This window comes from Protopterus annectens, chromosome 11.part0 (assembly GCF_019279795.1).
Source record: "Protopterus annectens isolate FY-2018-M chromosome 11.part0, PAN1.0, whole genome shotgun sequence".
NCBI classification, from domain to species: Eukaryota; Metazoa; Chordata; order Ceratodontiformes; family Protopteridae; genus Protopterus; species Protopterus annectens.
Window position 1 is genome coordinate 468,090,013 of NC_056745.1, and position 20,876 is coordinate 468,110,888.

The following is a 20,876-nucleotide window of genomic DNA, read 5'->3' on the forward strand; positions in this document are numbered from 1 at the left end:
CAGACAATAATTAAATGATTAAACAAGAATAGAAACACTTTGTAAAAAAGACTATAAAAAAACTTTTAAAATACTTAAAAGGTATGTTGTTTCAAACTTCTTGCAATTACCAACAGCAGTTACAGAGGTGGAAGAAGAAGTTAATGTGCAAGCAAGGTTGGTTGAAATGACACAGACATCTACGTCTGCAAAATGCTCAGAATAGTTTACAGTGAATTTGGTTAAGTGTAATAGCATCACTAATGTTAATCAGGAAACAGCCTCCAGATCCTTTTTGGTAGAGAGGAGACGATAGAGGGAGATGCCACCTATACCTTTTCAGCTGCAGGAACTGCTGCCCATCAAGGAAAGATCAAGGAGTCGAGGATGGGAAGGCAATGGTTTGAACAGACAGGCTGCTCCGATGCAGCAGCAGAGATTAATTCGGAGCCAAGTCTCAAAGGTTTGGTCTTAAATATATCTGACATTTCATTGACTGAAACACTGATTTCTGTTTTAGGTAAAGGGTTGTCGTTCATCCCGACCCAGAGGACCGACCTGGCAGACATCCTACAGGAACTGAGACTGTTTGCTAGGACCCTCACTCTAAAAACTATCTATAAAAACACTGATAATGTTCGTTCTACATTTGTTAAACCTAGCACTTTCGTTCCAAAAATGCATCCAGTGGTTGATACCTTTGTTTTAGTATGTGAACATGAAATTAGACACATTTTTGAAGAGGGGACTCAATGTAATTATTATAATCTAATTAAAGTCAAAAATAGTGCTTTGTATGAATTGAAATGTTTACATTCTATTGAGACAAAACCTGCTGACAAAGGCGGAGGGGTAATGGTGCTCAATAAAGATCTATATTTTTCACAGATGTCCTTGTTACTGAATGACAATTGTACCTTTCATAAGATCACTTCATTACAAGCCAAAGCCATTATAGAAAGAGTGTTTATTATGATCTTTGACCTACTGGTTGAAGGGAGAATATCTGAAGAAATTTTTAAGTATTTTACTGTGGATACACCATTGTACCCCACTATTTATGGGCTACCAAAAGTGCATAAAAACTTGCGTACCCCCTCCGAAGAGACCTATTGTTTCTAGCAGAGGCTGGATAACTGAGCCCCGTCCATTTACATTGAAAAGTGCTTACATCCAGTCCTTGAGATGTGCAGTAGTGTACTCAAGGATACTAATATGTTCTTAGAAAAACTTTATGATGAAACTAAGAAAGTTACAGGACACTATTTGTTCGTAAATATGGATATTACATCATTATTTACAGTTATCCCCAATACCTGGGGTGTTGAGAACATTAGACATCTATTGCATGTTAAGCGTTTCTACTCTGATGATAAAATTAATCTACTGTGTTCACTTCTAGAAATTATCTTAGAGAATAATGTTTTTTGTTTTAGGGATGATCTATATTTACAGAAGATTGGCATAGTGATGGGCACTCCTTGTGCCAACAGCTACACCAACTTGGCCCTTGTTGAATGGGAATGCAACTCATTCTTAGTTAATGAAATTTATAAAGAACATGTGAAATGGTATACTCAATTTGTGGACGATATGTTTTTTCTGTGGACAGGTACATATGATGAGTTAAATGCATTCATTGAATTTTTACATGGTACTATTTCTTTCTTAAAGTTTTCTAGCAAAATATCATCCGAGGAAATAGGTTTCATAGATGTTAAACTTAAGAAATCTGAAATGTTAGGAATTCAGACAAGTATGTATAGAAAACCTACTAGAAGAAATGCATTGTTACACAGAGACAGTATGCATCCCAGATTTGTAGGCAACAATGTGGTAAAAGGACAAATCCTCAGGCTAATGAGACTCCACAATGATGAGGCCCAACTTCAGATAGCCCTTGATAATTTATGGAATGACTTTATGCAAAGAGGTTACTCTAAAAAGATGTTTGATAAATATGCATCAGAACTAATGGTTGAGAGAACCTCTAGAGGTAGACCGTTCTTCTCTGAGAGAATAGGTCATACAGCGCAGGAGCGCAATAGAGATTACAATAAACTCAGATTTCCAATTACATACAGTGGTGATATTGGTACCTTTTGTGAGGTTTTTAGACACAACTGGAATATTCTGAAAACTATAGAAGAGCTTGATGGGTTGTTGGATGATACCTCTAATTTTGCCTTTAAGAATAAAAAGTGCCTTAAATGTTAGCTATGCTATAGGGAAAGACAAACTGTACAAGGCAATACTTCACAGAGGAAGGGTACATATATGTGTAGGAATTGTACGGCCTGCAGATATGTACATTCCTGTATTAAATACACCCATTCAGATTCACATTTTGAGATAGAAGTGGCACATTATGCTGATTGTAGAACTAGACATATAGTATATTTTGTGTTCTGCATATCCTGTAATGCTTATTACGTGGGGAAAACAAATTGTATGCTCAATGAACACATACAAGAGCATTGCAGAGATATTGTTAACCAAAAGGTAGTAAGTGCTTTATTTAAACACATAGAGGATAAAGGTAGTTTACACTCCTTTAAATTCTTTGTCCTGGAGATCTTGCATGAAGGAATGTGAGGGGGTGATATTAAGAATTGCACTGAAGTTGCAGAACAAAGGTGGATTCTTAGGTTGAATGCACATAAATCACCTGATATTAATGAAGCGGTTTCGCTTAAGCCTTTCCTTAAAGCAAGGAGTTTGAAACATTAACATACATTTTTAACTTTTTTTTAAGTTTTTTATAGTCTTTATAAAGTTTTTACAGAGTGTTTATATTGTTTAATCATTTAATTATTATCTAATTGCATGATTGATTGATTGTTGATTGAAATGTATTTATAAGTGAGTGCATTTTTGTTTGAATGTAGTCTGATGAAGTGATTACTGAGATCGTGAAAGCGCTTACTTTGTGGAGCTTTCTAATAAAGTGTGCTTCTTATGCATCATTAAGTGGTCGTGCACAGTACTTTATTCAGCTGTGGTGGTTTGGCTAAGCTCTCTTTTTCTATTACATTGTTTTTTGCTCAAGCCACTCCTTTACAGTTGACTGGTGCTTTTTTTGTGACTTTGTCCCTAAAAATGCCCTTACCTGCTTTTTGGTTACAGGTGCAGGCCATGCCTGAATGGCTTCCACTTTGGCCGGTTCTGGCCTGATCTTACCACTCCTCACTCTATGTCCCAGGTAGGAGACCTCTGCCATACCCACCTGACAGTTGCTGGGCTTAATGGTTAACCCTGCCCACTGTAGTCTGCCCAGCACCTCCCTGACGTACTGAAGGTGCTCTTGCCAGGAATGGCTGTAGATGCTAATATCATCTAGGTAAGCAAGGGCAAAATCTCCTGCTCCTGCTAGGAAATGATCTACCAGCATCTGGAAAGTTGTGGGAGCATTTTGTCATTCCAAATGGCATCTTTGTGTACTCATACAAGCCAAAAGATGTCACAAAGGCTGACCTCTGTCTAGCACTGGGAGTCAAGGGCACCTGCCTGTAACCCTTGGTAAGATCAATGGTGGTAAGATGCTTAGCTCCACCTAGCTGCTCTAGGGCTTCATTTGTCCTGGGCATGGGATAAGCATCTGACTCTGTGTAACTGTTTAATTTCCTGTAGTCCACACAGAACCTGGTGCTGCCATCCTTCTTTGGCACTAGCACCACTGGGCCACTGGTGAGGCCCAGGGACTGTTGGACTTCGGAATTACCCCTAGTTCCAACATTTCCTGCATCTCCTCCCTCAGAGTCTTTTTGACTCTCTCAGGCACCCTGTAAGTGGCCTGACAAATAGGCCTTTAAGGTCCTGTGTCCACCTGGTGCTGCACCAGGTGGGTGCACCCTGGTTTCCCAGTGAACATGTCCCCAAACTCCTGTAACACTGTTCAGATTTCTCGAACCTGGGTAGGAGATAGCTGCTGGGACATTGCTACACCTTCCACTGAGTTGTCAGTCCGAGTCTCACTGATGAGATCATTCACCAGATCTCCCTCAGACTCTTCCTGCCTGCAAATACTCAGCACAAGGGCTTCCCTATCATCGTAAGGTTTCAGCATGTTAACATAGTACAATTTGTGCCCCTGCCTCCTGCCTAGCAGTTCTACCTTACAATTAACATCACTGACCTTCCTTACCAACTTGTAGGGTCCCTCCCAAGCTGCCTGTAACTTGTTGTGTCTGACAGGAATGAGAACCATTACCTGATGCCCTACAGCATACTCTCTAGCTCAAGCATTCCTGTCACACCAGACCTTTTTCTGCTGTTGGGCGTCTGCCAGGTTCTCCTGGGCAAAGCCCATGAGTTCTCTGAGCCTTGTCCTGAGGTTTAGGACATATGCCACAACAGACTCCTTGTGGGATTCACACTCACCCTCCCACTCATCACAAATTAAGTCTAGAGATCCTCTCACCCTATGCCAATACAGCAACTCAAAGGGTGAAAAACCCGTGGATTCCTGGGGAACCTCTCTGTTAGCAAACAACAGATGGAGCAAATATTTGTCCCACTCCCTGTTAAACTGGACTGCAAAGTTTAACCTCTCAACAAGACCATTAGTCTGGGGGTGGTTTGGTGGTCTTTAAGTGCTTCACCCCACAGTACTTCCGCAGACAAGCCAGCAGGTCTGACATGAAATTGGCACCTCTATCAGTCAGTATTTTCTTTGGAAAACCTACCCTGCTGAAAATCTCCAACAAAGCATTTGCCACTTTTTCTGCCTCAATGGAGAACAATGCCACTGCCTCAGGGTATCTTGTAGCATAATCTACTACCACTAGGATATGCTTTTTCCCTGTGGAGCTTGGGGTACTCAGAGGCCCCACAATATCCGTAGCCACCCTCTGAAATGGCTCCTCAATCATAGGCAAAGGCATCAAAGGAGCTTTCACATTGTCTCCTGCCTTGCCTACCTTTTGGCACTGCTCACAGGTCCATCAGTACCCTGTTACATCTCTGGAAATCCCAGGCGAATAGAAGTTCTGCATAATATGTCTCTTTGTACATTTTATGCACATATGACCTGCAAAGGGAATTTCATGGGCTATGGCTAGAAGTGCCAGATGGTATGCTCTAGGCACTACCAACTGCTGTATTCTCTCACCTTCTAGCCCTCCCTCAGGTGTCCACTCTCTATACAGTAACCCTTTGTCCCAGTATACAGATTCTCCCTTCCCTTGAGAATCAGGTGCCTCACTAGCTACCTGCCTCAGGCCTTGTAATGTAGGGTCTGAGAGCTGAGCCTGTCTCAACTCTCTCTTTGTAACCCTTCCCAGCTTCCCTTCCACAGGAAGTCTGGCATCCTCTGACAGTGGTGCCTCACTGTCAGCCTGGGTACTACTACTCACCTCTGCCCTTGCAGTCACTCTGTCCAAGGGAACATCAGTACCCACAAGCAGCTGTGGCTCACCTTCAGTCTCACTGCTACAGTGTAGCTCCATCCCTGAAGTAACCATCTCACCAGTCCTGGCTGCAAGTGTGCGGTCTGTCTGGGTCTCCCCCAGGCTACCAGACCCACAGGCTTGTCTCCTAGCCTGACTGTGTGTAACTGCATTAGGACTTGGTACTGCCTTATTAAAATCCTTCCCTATCAGGACATCTGCAGCATGGTAGTTTGGTACCCTTGTTGTTTCAAGCCGACCTACTGTTGGCATTTTGTCCTTTCCACTTACTGGCTCCCTCACCTTTTGTTCCCCACCTTGCCTCTGTGGACATCTATATGCTACATGGCCCCACTGGTTGCATTCAAAACATTTAACCCTAGGTCTTGGACATGTGCCTGGACTACCCACCATGGGTTCCATTAGACCCATGAGCAGCACTGGGGGTCATTTTCCTGTGCAGGGATGCCCTGCTTGCTAGGTATAGGTCTCCCTTCTTTCCCAACTCATCTGAAGTAGCACATTGTCTATCAGCTAACCTGATCTCCATGTCCTCAGGCAAAGTGCTAAGGGCTTGTTCCCTCACAAAAAGGTCTGCCAGCCCTTCAAAAGTGGTGACCTGACAGCCACTCACTCACCTATGAAAATAAGTGCTCAGTTCAGCAACATATTCACACACACTTTCACCTGCCTTGCGTCTATGCTCACAAAACTTTTTCCTATAAGCTTCAGGTGTTTGCTTAAAAAATTCTAGCAAATAATTCTTAACAGCAGTATAATTAAAAAATTCATGAACAGATAGTTTAGACAGCACTGTTATAGCTTTACCATGGAGTAAGGGGGTCAGGAACCGTACCCAGAGCCTTTGGTCAACATCATACTGTTTACATATTCTCTCAAACATACAAATGAAGCTATCAAAATTATTCCCCTCTGTAAACTGTTTCCATGCACCAGTCCTTTACCCTGGCATATCGCAGCCAAATGGCTCCTTGTCAGTTTGCCATATTTCTCTGCTGACATGCTTGTTTGCTCTCCCTGACTAAGCTAACAAAAGAAATAAAACAATTGTGATCTGAACTTTGAATGTTCACTGTGTGGCTGATTTAAAGTAGAAAAACACCTTCAGTAAACACTGTGCACAAGCTACAGGAATTCAATGTCCACACCACTACAAGCCAATTAGTATGTGATGTGTCTAATTCCCCACAATCAAACAATTAATATTTCATGTGGATATCCCACCACTGCCAAACAATTAATATGTGATGCCCATGCACTGGCCCAGTAATCAAGGAGCCACAATCCTCACCACTAGCAGTGGGACGATAACAAGTACACACACAGTAAAGTACAATTTCCCTTTAGAGCACACAGAGATCACAGTCAGTTTGGGGCTGGTTTCTCCCTTTCTCTCCAGATCCCCAATAAGACTCCCCACTGGCACAGCTATAGGGTACAGATTTCAGCCTAGTGGTTAAGCCAAAACCTCCAGCAACTTCTCTGTCCAACCAGTGCTTTGTGTCCCTGCCCAAGTAGCTGACACACACATGTGCGCACACACACACACACACACACACACACACACACACACACACACACACACACACACACATGCACTTTGAGATATGAGTTATATACAAACACACAGACACTCCTTGGGAAGGCTGGCACAGGTTCTCCAGCTATGCCCCTTCTCTCCAGACTATAAGGTAGAAATCACTGCCACCAACCACTATTTATCAGCTACTGATAAGGCCTTTCCCAAAGGGTGTCAAATTTTACTTTGCAATATTATTATTATCCAGTTAGTAAGTGTGACGAACAGCAAGGAGGCCATTGAAGTGGCTTTATATAGTATCACCAAATACACGCAAGTACTCTAATGCTTGGATTATCTCTACACAAAACAGCCACGGTTAAAAGGGTTTAAAAATATTGAATAAATACTACAAACAATACAATACTTACTACTTCAACACAGTGACATTACAGAGTTCAGAAATCACAGGAAATACTTTAAAACAATATTGTAGTATGCTGAAAACGGAAGAAATAACAACAGGAGGAGCCAGGCAATAATGAAAATCCCAAGTCCAGGCAAAAATGAAAACAGTTCAATTCACAAATCAACTTATAGATGTAAAGATTCAACTGGATATAAAATCATAAAAAACTCCTTTATTGTAGCAGTACAGCTTCATCAGACCATTAAACAACTACCAAGACGGCCCTGTATATAAACTAGCATAAATTAAGCAACAGCCAATAATCAAATCACTTCAATTAAGTCATAAAATAAAGCAATAAAGACATAAAAACATAATATAATACATACATATGTAAATATACATCAGTGTAAAAACACAGACACACCAACAATAAATGCAAAAACATATGTAAAAAATAAACAAGGACAGTATGAACCTATTTACTTATGCAGCCTCCTTTTCCCCTGCCCCAAATGATGATCCAACAGGCCTCTCTATGTTCAGTGTGTGTACACAAATCACCTCCCCTAATACTAGGATTAATGGTTTCAATAACCCTGAAGCTGAAGGTATGAGACGCCCCAGTCTCTAAAACATGTTTAGAAAGTTTATTATGCACAGAGCCCTTCCTAATGTGATATATATGTTCCCTCATCCTATCACGTAGGATGCTGTTGGTTTTGCCAACATAGAAAGAATGGCAGATGGTACATTCAGCCAAATATATCACATGAGGGGTCATGCAATCTGCAGAGGCATAGAAAACAAATTCCTTGCACAAATCAGGATGAAAGAAGGATGCAGTAGTGTTAATAAAAGCACAGAAACTACAGCTGTCACAAGATAAAGTGGAGCCAGGATGTGAAGAAACATTGCTATAGTTCTTCTCATAGCATAGAAGTCTTTTCAAATTCTTACAGTTCCTAAACCGAAAACTAGGTTTATCACCTACAACCCTACGTACATCATCATCCACTTGCAGAATAGCCCAAAACTGACTAAACAACTGAGTAATATCATAGTGATCACTAGTATAAAACAAGGGATCCTTAACTTCTGAGATAGATGGCCTCTTCTCAGGGCCAACATGTATGTCTGGTATAGGTCCAAAATATGGACTTGCTGCGGTCAATCTTTTATTAGATCTTTACCAGTGTACCTCCTTGATTTCTGATATTGAGGGTGTTATCTTTGTCACGTTTGATGTTCAGTCCTTATTTGCGATGATACCCAATGGGTTGGGTATACAGTTCATACATGAATATCTTTTGTCACATAGTGAATATACTCCAGTACAAATAGATCTTATTTGCTATTTTTTAGAGATGGTGCTTGAAAACAATATTTTCACCTTTAATGGTGATATGTATCTTCAGAAACATGGTGTAGCTATGGGCACTTCTTGTGCAAATAGCTACATTGGGAGAATAATAGTCTGTTTCCCATCCAGGGTTTTAAGGAACATGTCTGTTCTATCAACGTTTCATTGATGACCTGTTTTTGCTGTGGAGGGGTCCTGTTGATAGTCTGATAGCCTTCCACGATATGATGAATAATTTAATAGATTGTCTGAAGTTTACTTTTACCTGGTCCTTTGATCATATTGAGTTTTTGGACCTCTATATTGAAAAGTTACCAGGCAATATTATTAACACTGGTGTATATCGTAAGACCTGCCATAGAAATGCATTTCTTTTTAGATCTAGCATGCATCCAGGGTACATTTTTAGGAACCTGATTAGAGGCCAGGGGATAAGGGCCTCTAGATTGAACCCCACTACATCTGGTTTTCTAAAGGAGATTGATAGTTTGGGATGTAAGTTGCTGGCACGAGGTTATACTGCATCTGAGATTGATAAGCAATGGTCTGACTTAGATCTACTAAGATTGACCACAGCAAGTCCATATTTTGGACCTATACCAGATATACATGTTGGCCCTGAGAAGACGCCATCTTTCTCAGAAGTTAAGGTTCCCTTGTTTTATACTAGTGATCACTATGATATTACTCAGTTGTTTAGTCTGTTTTGGGTTATTCTGCAAGTGGATGATGATGTACGTAGGGTTGTAGGTGATAAACCTAGTTTTCAGTTTAGGAACTGTAAGACTTTGAAAACACTTCTATACTATGAGAAGAACTATAGCAATGTTTCTTCACATCCTGGCTCCACGTTACCTTGTGGCAGCTATAGTTTTTGTGCTTTTATTAACAATACTGCATCCTTCTTTCATCCTGATTTGTGCAAGGAATTTGTTTTCCATGCCTCTGCAGATTGCATGACCCCTCATGTGATATATTTGGCTGAATATACCATCTGCCATCCCTTCTATGGTGGCAAAACCAACAGGGTCCTAAGTGATAGGATGAGGGAACATATATATCACATTAGGAAGGGCTCTGTGCATAATGCACTTTCTAAACACGTTTTAGAGACTGGGGCGTCTCATACCTTCAGCTTCAGGGTTATTTAAACCATTAATCCTAGTATTAGGGGAGGTGATTTGTGTACACACACTGAACATACAGAGGCCAATTGGATCATCATGCTCCTTGCAGATAGGGGCAGGGGGTTAAATGAGAGGGCCTCTATTAAGCCCGTTTTGAAGAAAAGGAGGCTGCATAAGTAAATAGGTTCATACTGTCCTTGTTTGTTTTTTACATATGTTTTTGCATGTATTGCTGGTGTGTCTGTGTTTTACATAGATGTATATTTACATATGTATGTATTATATTATGTTTTTATATTTTTATGTCTTTATTGCTTTATTTTATGACTTAATTGAAGTGATTTGATTATTGGCTGTTGCTTAATTTATGCTAGTTTATATTTGGTAGTTGTTTAATGGTCTGATGAAGCTGTACACTACAATAAAGGAGTTTTCTATGATTTTATATCCAGTTGAATCTTTACATCTATAAGTTAATTTGTGAATCAAACTGTGTTATTTCTTCAGTTTTCAGCATATTTATTCTTATTTTAGCAACGGAGGACTTACCACCTGCTTTCCACTACTACGTTTTTATTAATATTGTAGTATAGTCTGACAAATATATAAAACAGCTAGACTAATCTGGCTAAATTCCTGTCTAACTCTAAAACGAATCATTGTTCTAAATACTACTTACATACAGAGCAAAGAAGTGCTGGTGAGTGGATGTTCTTACTAGATCCAAGACAAGATACAAAATGCTCTTCTTTCTTTCTGTCCTTAAATTGATAATACACAGTACTGTTGAGTCATTTCAGATTACATCATTCTTGTCACTTCTACTTAAGTTTCTCAGCGAGAGCTTAAAATTTTAACATTTCTTTTTGTAATCTGCACCTGCAGGAATCCACAGCAGTAAAAGACATTTTAGATGTAAAACCTAGTAATTATCTTGTCTTAAAACAATAGAAAGAATTTCCAGCCCAGACATCCTGTCTCCAAGCTTGAGATCAAACACTGTTGTAAAATCCTTAACTTATCAGCTTTCCTCCAGCAGAGCACACTTTGGTTACATTTTTGAAGCTCAGAACCTAACACAATTTTCTTACATTTGTTACATTAGCCTATGGATCATATTAATATTTACAACGACATAGAATTATTAAAAAAATTCTATCTAGCTAGGCTGACAGCCTTCACACAGCCCCCCCAAGCAAGGAATCCAGCAGTGTGGACAGGTGCAGAAAGTGCATCTTTTTGTCAGTGCCTTTTTGTCTCAGATTGCTGAACTTCAACTATCTTACCCATTTTATGAGACTACAGGGGAATCTCCTGAAAGAGCTAAGAGATACCCTCCAAGGTTCAGTAGCTGAAGGGGTTACTGACAAAGTATCTTCTCAGCTCACTATCTTAAACTCATTTGTTAATCCATCCATGAGGCTCATATCCCATACAGCTGATGGAGCAAGTAGAGTAACGGGTTCTGGAATTTCCCTAAGGAGACATTCCTGGATGCGCTTATGTGATTTCGCAGAACCCTTTAAGTATTCCTTTGTAAATACCCCATTTGACAGCTGGAGCTATATTAAAGGACACACTCACCAGGTGCAAACAGGAAGGAAAGACTCTGTCTGGCATAGGAGTCGGTTTTTCCATGCCTACTAGACCTAATCCCAAGGGACAGAGAGGAAGTGGTAAGATGTGATTCTGAAAATCACAGAGATCTTTTCAGGACACATGTGGTGAAACTTCTCACAGAGGCAGAGGTGGAAGTAATAATGGAAGGCACGAAACACATGGCAGAGGGGGGTCTGTAAAATCAGAGCGATAGAGAATCCTTCTTTGGTAGGCCCTTTTCAGCAGTCCTGAAAGGAGGCCTGACTGTTCAGCTCTGGAGGCAGTCAGGGGTCACTTATCTTTGTACCCAAAAGTCTGGCAACAGCTAACAAAAGTCAAGTGGGTACAAAGCATCATATCCAGAAGTTCCATCATTCCATGTTCCCTTCTCGCCCCAAAGATGAAAAAAGGTCCAGATGTTCCACCCAGTCAAAAGGAACAGACAACTCTGGAAATTCAAAAGTTGCTAGACAAAAGAGTTATCCAAGAAGTCCCCATAGAACAATTAGGATCCAGAACTTACTCAAGATTCTTTTTAGTTCCAAAGAAAACAGGGGACTGGAGACCAATTCTGGATATCAGCATTCTAAACAAATCAGTAAAGAAGAGCAAGTTCCGAATGGTGACACTGCAGTTGATACTCCCATTCCTGGGAAAAGACAATTGGATGTGCTCTATAGATCTCCAGGATATGTACTACCACATAGAAATGGAAAGGCAATCCAGGAGACACTTCTGCTTTAGGCTGGAAGCCAGTCCCTACCAGTTTCAAGCTGTGCCCTTTGGCTTCACTACAGCCCCCAGAATGTTCACCAAATGTATGGCAGTAGTAGCAGCTCACATGAGACGTCTAGGATTCTGGGTGTTTCCATACTTAGACAGCTGGTTCTTACCTCCATGACCAGGCATCTGCTAATCAAGGCCAGAGATACAACCCTGCGACTCTGCTCCCTCCTTGGGATTACCGTAAACTACGATAAATCTGCCTTAGTGTCTTCTCAGTATGTGGTTTTCATAGGGGTAGAATTAGACTCAACACAAATGATGGTGAGACGTCTACCAGAAAGGGTCCAATCTCTAAGGTACCAGATGAGATACCTGTTAAGAAGAAAGAAAGCCTCAGCGAAGATAGTCCTCAATACTCTTGTGATTATGGCAGCAGAGATAGTTTTGCTCCCCCTAGCATGTCTGCATATAAGGATTCTGCAGTGCTTGTTATCCACTCAGTGGTCGATGCAGGAACTGCCAGTTTCTCACAAAATATTCATAACAGAATATTGCAAGAAGGATCTTCAATGGTGGCTACACTCCACTCAAGTTACTCAAGATCGACTGTTTGTTCACTCCCAATCAGTAGCTACGGTGACCAGGGATGCCTCTCAGATAGGGTGTGTGGGGGGGCATTATCTGGGAAAGATAGTCCAAGCCACCTGGCAGAATCACTAAGCTCACTTGTACATCAGTGTCCTAGAGATGAGAGCAGTGCTTTTAGCGTCGGAAGCATTCTCCCCTGGGAACCATTGCAATCCAGACAGACAACATGTCAGTCGTATGGTATATAAACAAACAAGGAGGAACCAGATCTTACCCCCTTTGTCGAGTGGCCCTGAGAGCATGGCAATGGGCAACCTCCTCCCAACATTTTCTGATAGCAATGCAAATTCCTGGGAAATCCAACATAATAGACGACAGACTCAGCAGAGTGATTTTGATGCCACACAAGTGGTCCCTGACACAGGACATAGCGGAAAAAAATTTCTGAAAATAGGGCCAGCCTTGCTGCAACCTGTTTTCAACATCCATGAATGCCAAATGCAGCAGCTACTTTGCTTTCATCCCCCTTCCAAGGGAGTCACCAAGGGATGCAGTTGTACATGATTGGCTTCCAGGCCTCCTCTATACCTTCTCCCCTTTTCCACTAATTTCCAAAATCCTTCAGAAAGCCAGTTGTTTGGGAAGACACTTGATACTCATCGCTCCATACTGACCTCACCAAATCTATTTCTCCTTCTTGTGGCCTCATCTTTGGGAGGAGCCATGGATTCTGGACCCGGTTCTGGACCTTCTGACTCATGCTTCAGGAATATTCCACTCATCCCTTCAGACCCTCAAACTGACAGCGTGGCTGCTCCAATTCCAACAATAGCCAGGTTTCCAACCCTGTCTTGTGGAGTTAAACATATTCTTATTTCTTCTCATAAAGCTTCATTGAGGAAGATTTATAAAAGCAAATGGAAAAGATTCTGTTTATGGGCTACCTAGAACCATAGGAATCCCTTTTATGCTCCTATTAGTTTTAATCTGGACTTCCTAGCAAAACTTTTCAATGAGAGCCCAGCTGCAGCTACTATTAGGGTTCAGCTAGCAGCAATCTTGAACTTTCATTCAGGAGGCTCTGGGTCTAATATATCTCATAAGCTATGCAAGGCTTTTCTCAAAGGTACTATGCTCTTAAGACCACCTATCAGAGACCTTCCTGTGCCATGGCACCTAAATTTCATTCTATCTCGTATAATTTTTCCTCCCTTCGAACCAGCATCATCTTGCAAATTAAATTTTTTTACTTGGAAAAACATTTTCTTGGTAGTAATCACCTCTGCCAGAAGAGTGTCCGAGTTGCAAGCATTGTCTGTAAACCCCCATTATTTGCTCTTCCATAGAGACAGGGTGTCTTTGTGAACTAACTCCCTCCTTTTTACCTAAGGTGGTTTCAGAGACAAATTTGAATCAAAGTATCGAGTTACCAGTTTTCTTCCCAAATTATGAGAACAAAGCAGAGTACATGTTACATCAACTGGATGTGCATAGACAGCTGTGTTTTTGCCTACATAGAGCTACTGCATTCTGAAAATCTGATCAGTTATTTGTTTCTTTTTCAGATTCAAAGAAGGGATCCTCAGTCTCTAAAGTTACATTTTCTAAGTGGCTTTCAGATTATATAACTTTTATTTACAAGTCTCAAAATAGAGAACTCCCAAAAAAAGCTGAGGTCCAGTCTACAAGAGCCATTGCTATGTCTTCAGCCTTTCTGGCTAAGGTACCAATTGACATTATTTGTGCTGCAGCAACATGGGCTAAACCACATACTTTTATTACTCATTACAAAGTTGATTTGGCCTTCAGGAATAGAGCCTCCTTTGGGTCCATGATTCTGAGGAATATTCTCCTGTGAGCCACCCAAGAATCAATGTACTAGGGATGCTGTACCAACCTAGTAAGAATGAAAGCGAGATAGGACAACATCACATAAAAAAGTTATGTACTCACCATAAAATTCCATGTGTGTTGTCCATCTTCGCCTTCATTCTTACATCCCACCCTTCTTCCCCTTTCCCTTTCTTTTACTCCTAGAAGACCAAGTCTAACCAAATTTGATCCCATTGACCTCTGCCCTTGTTCATCAGCCTCTGCATCCTTCCTTGAAGTTAGCCATTCCTCTATACATTTAGTACAAACAAGATCTGGGGATGGTTCCAGTGCATGCTGGGATATGGAGTGAGCCATGAGCTGGCAGATGACCTCGAGTTTGAAAATGAGGCTGAGACGGATCTGAGGATCGTATCCGAACCCAACCTAGTAAGAGTAAAGGTGAAGATGGACAACACACATGGAACATTATTGTGAGTACATAACTTATTTTTTTTGGTGGATCACTCAGATAAGAGTAAACCCAGGAGCTCCTTTTCTGATTCTCTCTTCTGTCCTCTTCAGAAAGTCTCTACAGATGCATCAGATATGGCTTGTGGGGGGGGGCTTGTCCAAATGGTTTCAAGGTACAGGGACTTTAGTCAAAAGAAGATCAGAAGAGAGCATATAAATATGAAAAGAAATAAAATCCTTAATTCTTGCTGTCCAACCTGTCCATCTCCTTTCGAACCCAGGAACTCTCCAGATTTTGCAGACAATACAGTATCATGCGGTGCATCAGCAAACTAGTGCTGAACCAAACTCATATCACCTATGCAGATTGACAGTGGCTGCTTGGAACATTGCAATTAAACACAATCTTTTCCCCCAAAGCAGTTTGCATTCTCTCAGAATTGAGCAGAACACATTGGACAAATACATGAGCAGATCCATGGCAGACCTTCACAAGTGTCTTGAACATAGAGGTCTTCCTTTGAATTGTCCAGCAGTAGGGTGTGCCAAATTGGATAGTTTTGCATATACTCTGAACAATCAACTCAGAATATTTTTCTCCAGGGCTTCTTGCTAGGAAGCCAAGAGAATGAATTTATGCTCCTTCCCATATAAAAGGCAATTTCTTTATGCCTTTACCCTCTATCCTGTCATCAAATAGTCTCTCCTGAAGGTTCAAAGTGATAGTCATAAAATTCTCTTGATGATTTCCTTTTAGTCAAGACAGCATTTAGCCTGCATTCTCTTCCCCATAGCTTCCACATAGCCAGCAGCTATCACTGCATATTATCCTACAGGATGGACTTCCTTACATGCACAAAGGTTCTGTAATTCATCCAAGCCTGAAAGCACTCAATCTCACAATATGGATGATAGTCTTTTAATTCCTTTTATGGAACTTTATTTAGAGGTCATGCTACAAATAATAAAGGGGGCTAGAAAGTTTGTAATTAGAAAATTATACATATCACAATGGAAAGATTTTCTTTTTGGTGCCATAAAAGCGGATTGGATACATACCAATCAGGGATACCTTCTATTCTGAGCTGCTTGATTCTGACTTGGCATATACCTCTGTCAGGGTACATTTGTCAAACATTTCAGCTTGTCTACCTATAGATCCACCACTTTCTTCATGTTGTGAGGTCAAGCAGTTCTCAATAGGCATCTTGCACATCAGACTCTCCAAAAAATGTATTCCTTCCCACAACACATGAATTTTGTCTTGGAGAAATTAACTTCACAAACTTTTAAACCTACTTTTCCCGTATCATTACAGTTTTGTACATGGAAAACCATTCTTCTTGTAGCCTTACCATCTGCTAAGAGAGTTTCTGGGTTACAAGCCGTAATGGTTATTCAGCCTTTTCTGTTTTTCATAAGGACAGGGCATCCCTTAGAACTAAACTGTCCTTTATGCCAACAGTTGTTTCTAAAAGGTCTCTGAAGCATTGCATTCACCTCCTTGCATTTTTCATCATCCTCAAAATAAGGCAGAAAGGATCCATCATTTACTTGATGAACACAGGCATCTTAGATTTTACCTGAACCAGGCTAATTACTAGTACTAATATTTTAAAAATGTCCCTGATTACTTCTAGATTTGTCCCTGGTTCTGCTGAGATTTATCCCCGATTGATTGAGAGATATGAGAGATCAGAAAATCTGACCGATTACTTCCTTTGAGAGCAAAAACAGTGTCTCTCTTCATCTAAGCAGACCATTTCCAGAGGCATTTCCCATGCTGTCCATTTCTTTTTTTTATTCTTTTCATGGGAAATCCCTCTAAAGGTATGTCAAAGCTCATACTGTAAGGGTTGTAGTTTTTTCAGGAGTCTTCTTCAAAGAGCTTGACTTCATATCTGTTTTTAGAGGCAAACTGCCTGGTCTTCCATTCATACCTTTACCAAGCATTACAAAACTGATGCCTTCTCTAGAGTAAGGACAAGTTTTGCCAGAACTATACTTCAACGGTTACTGGATTCCATTTCTGTTATACTTAACCCCTCCCAGTCTGCTTAGAAGCTTTGGAAGTCATCCTATCTGTCAGCATTAGTGCAACCTAGGTCTAAGGTTTGACATACGGTGTGTGAGGAAGAAGCACTTAAGCTTGGTATGCTGGACAGACTTATAGTATCCTTTGCAAGATACATCCCATCTGTCAGCATTACTTGGACAATGATCTTTTCAAACATGTACTGTTATGGTAAGTTCTTGCACAGTTGTACTGTCTTTCTCTTCCTCTGTCTCTGTCTCTCTGTCACTCTCTCTCTCTCTCTCTCTCTCTCGCTCACAGGTGGTATGAGATGCCTAAGTCCAGGCAGAGAAAGACAAACAAATGGATCAAAAGAGCATCCAGGGTGTGAAGACTGATTATTAGTGAAGAGAAAATAAAAAAATAAAGTGTGGTTTCTGAGTTTGCTATTTTTTATTTATTTTCATTTTTTTTTTTGGAAGTGCAGTCAAGTAGATTTTGACAGAAAAACTCTGGGTAGCCACAGTGGTGGTGTTACAAGACTGAGCTCTCAAGAAATAACCAGACAAGAGACAGAGAATCTCACTTCCATTACCTGGAATATTTTGTAAAGAATTCTTATGGGTAGGCTGGCTTATTACCAGACCGTGTAGGCCATAACAGTGTAGTTTAATACAACAATGTGATTGAGCCAAGTAGAAATAAACAAGGCCTCAGTGTATGTTCTGTAAATGGGGTTTAGCAATACCTCTGACACTGTCATAGAAGAGGCATGGTGATGTGATCTAGTACTTGTGGGTCAGAGGAAATTTGATATCAAACAGGAAAGAAGAAGGTGATTTGGGAGGGTTGCTTTCTGAGAAGTCAGTAAATAATGTAGTGCTGCAAGTTTCAGTATTAGTTATGGTCCTGTCTGGTATATCTGTGCCAGTACATAACTATCAAAGTATAAAATCAGTCTGTTTACTAATGGCACAAACATCAGAACTGATGTAGTAGTTAGGAATAATGGTTTACCCTTAATTACAACTTGCTGAGGCTAACATGGATGTGAGGCTGAATTAAAGTACGAACTATGAGAGCACAGATAGAGGAAAGTTCAGCAGAAATCCCTGGGTGGATCCATCCATCCATCCATAACACTGTTTTTCACGTTTTTGCACATGTTTGGGGTGTCACATTAACAGTGACCATCATCTAGAGTCAGGGTTCACACTGCCGGTTCATCACTGGTAAAATTATCAGCTGTGGCATTCAATCCAGCATGAGGTAAGTAGAAAACTGGGAAAGGAAGAGCTGCAGAGTAGATGAATTGCTAATTGTATTTTAGGGAAGGCTGCATAGACCTATTGTCTCCTTCTATCATTACATAAATAAAATGAAATCCCATTTAACTCATTAATCTCACATAGAACAAGTGGGTTGTGAAGAAATGCAACAGGAGGCTAGGCTACATGTTGAACTCAGAGGAGACTGATGCTGCTTTTCCAGTGTAAAGAGAGCAGATAACATCCACACACAGAATAATGTGTACAATTCTTTGGAACCTGCAGATATCAGGGCATCAAGCTTTTGGACAGTACGTATGCACAATGTTTTGAGTAATGAGGCACGTTAGAGTAGGAAGAAACATTGAAGGCTATATCTAGCCTAAATGTGGAAGAAATAAAGGCATATGCAGACATGGTATGGAGGCACTTTGTTGTCGCTGGATCAGAATGGGGAGGATGAGGAGAAAGTGAAGATGAGAATCCAGCTGATAGGAGAAGGGAGAAGAAAGTGGCAACTGGAAGCTTGAAGTTAGAAGTCTTTAGTTTAGGAAACCTGGAATGGTGGAGAGTACATCAACAAATGGATTCAAGCAAGATTGGTATAAGCAGAAGATAGGAAATGGAGCAGACAAGTGACCGGCAACCATACATGTATTAGCTGCAAAACTGAAAGCCTGAATCAAATTTGATATATTACTTGTCATCTTCATCAGTCAGCTTCTTTGTTCATATAAATTTGACTGGTAATACAAGGTACTGACATTTTTCTCTTTCATCAGGTACCCCAGAAAGAGAGACACAGAAAAGTATGTATGAGAACTTTTTAAAGTACATTTTTAAATATTAAATTAAAAGAACATTGATCTAAAATGCTTGCTTGTACTTTTTACAGGCTACAGTGAATGGAACCCAGATTGGGACTCACGTTTGTCATGTGATAGTTACTGCATCACTTCCTTAGTCATACGAGTCATATTGTTCCTACTGACTTTTCTTGCTGTATTTATGTTACAGAACAAATTTCCAAATATGTTTGTGTATGAGCAATAGTAATGTTTCCTAAATGCCTGTGAATTATTCTACTGTCAAACTCAATGTAATAAATGTTAAATTGTTACCAGTGGCTTACTGCATGATGAGTAAAATGGCCAGTATTAAAAGCATGATAACTGTTATTCAAATGTTTAAAATAGACTAGTCTTATCTGTTTCTTTTTATGTTCTGTTGCTCCAGCATAACTCATTTTGTGCAGTGTCAGTCCTGGTACTTTTTGTTGTCCCATGTTAAGTCTGTTTAGTCTAAATATGTACAACATTTCTGTAGTTAATATTCAAAAGTTATTGTAAATATGTATATTTAGATCTCATGTTGCATTTTCATTCTTCCTTACTACTGGGTTACAGATTCAGCCACATTTTCCAGACTTAGATCCTAGTCTCAAGCCCCTCCCTCAACCTATAATGCGCTACAGTCTCTACACCTTCTTCAGATTTTGTTTGCTGTCAGACATGATAAGATGTAAGAGTCCAAAGGCTCGAGCTGTAAAGAAACATTCCATATTTTTAAATTTATAGCTTTTAACTTCTTAATTAACATCTCCTTGATAGCTCATTCCTCCCTCAGTAGCCTGCAGTATATATCTATTTATGTATGTGTATATATATATATATGTGTATATATATATATATATATATATATATATATATACACACACACACACACACACACACACACACACACACACACACATATATATATATATGACCAGCGGATTTGTTGGATGGTGCCTTTTTTTAGCATGGACCTTATGCCATACAACAGAACCTTTAGATACTATTGCCTTGTATGAAGCCTTATAATACTGCTGTTTTTCTTGATGTTTTCTTGCTCTTCACAGAGTTCTGCCCCTGCTGTATGGATCCTTTTAGTGTGTCCAGATCGATGCTTCTTATTTCAGTCTCTTTTGAGGACTCAGCACCTAGGAGCAGTGGTGGATGTTGCCAGATGAAAGCGGAACTCTTGTTTTCTGAATGTTTTTTGAGTGCTGGTGACTAAAAAAAATTTTCGAGCTGGCGTGAAACCTTCTGTTCTATCAGCTGTCCTTTCTGTCTAAAAATTTTTTGTTGAGCACATACCTTTGTCTGTTCTTGAGCTTGTGCCCTCACTTTGGGCTGCCTTGTCCAGGACCTGTGTTGCTGAGAGCTTGAAACAGCTGTCCAGCCTTTTTGGAGTGTTGCTGGTTTCTATTAGGGCTCAACCCCTGCCCCCAGTTTAAAGAAAAAGAACAAAACACACTAGGTTTTCGGATCCAGTGCATTGGGTCTGAATTGTCTAGAGCCTCCCTCAGATCCAAAGTCCCCCCGGGATCTGAAAGGTTCACCCTCATGAGGCATATTACTATGGTATGCAGAATGTCATTGGATCCTAGGCCTTCAGATCTGACTGATAAGAACCTTGCTACCAGACACAAGTAGCAAACAGCAGCCTTGCACTGGAGGTGTGTGGAGAACTCCACGGATCATAAATTACTCCTTGGATCCAGTCACCTAGAATCCTCTTCATCTTCTCTTACCTCAGATCCCAGTCT

At 40.5% G+C, this 20,876-nt stretch overlaps 1 protein-coding gene across 1 annotated transcript in view; it reads left to right on the forward strand.

Annotated features, from left to right (window-relative positions):
- GLIPR1 (GLI pathogenesis related 1) overlaps window positions 1-19,547 on the forward strand; it is a 1,221,813-nt gene extending 1,202,266 nt beyond the window's left edge. The window contains exons 5-6 of the mRNA XM_044087974.1: window positions 19,069-19,095; window positions 19,182-19,547. Coding sequence (XP_043943909.1) covers window positions 19,069-19,095; window positions 19,182-19,339 — 185 coding nt within the window. The 3' untranslated portion in view covers window positions 19,340-19,547. The remainder of the gene's footprint in view (window positions 1-19,068; window positions 19,096-19,181) is intronic.
- Window positions 19,548-20,876: the final 1,329 nt, after the last annotated feature.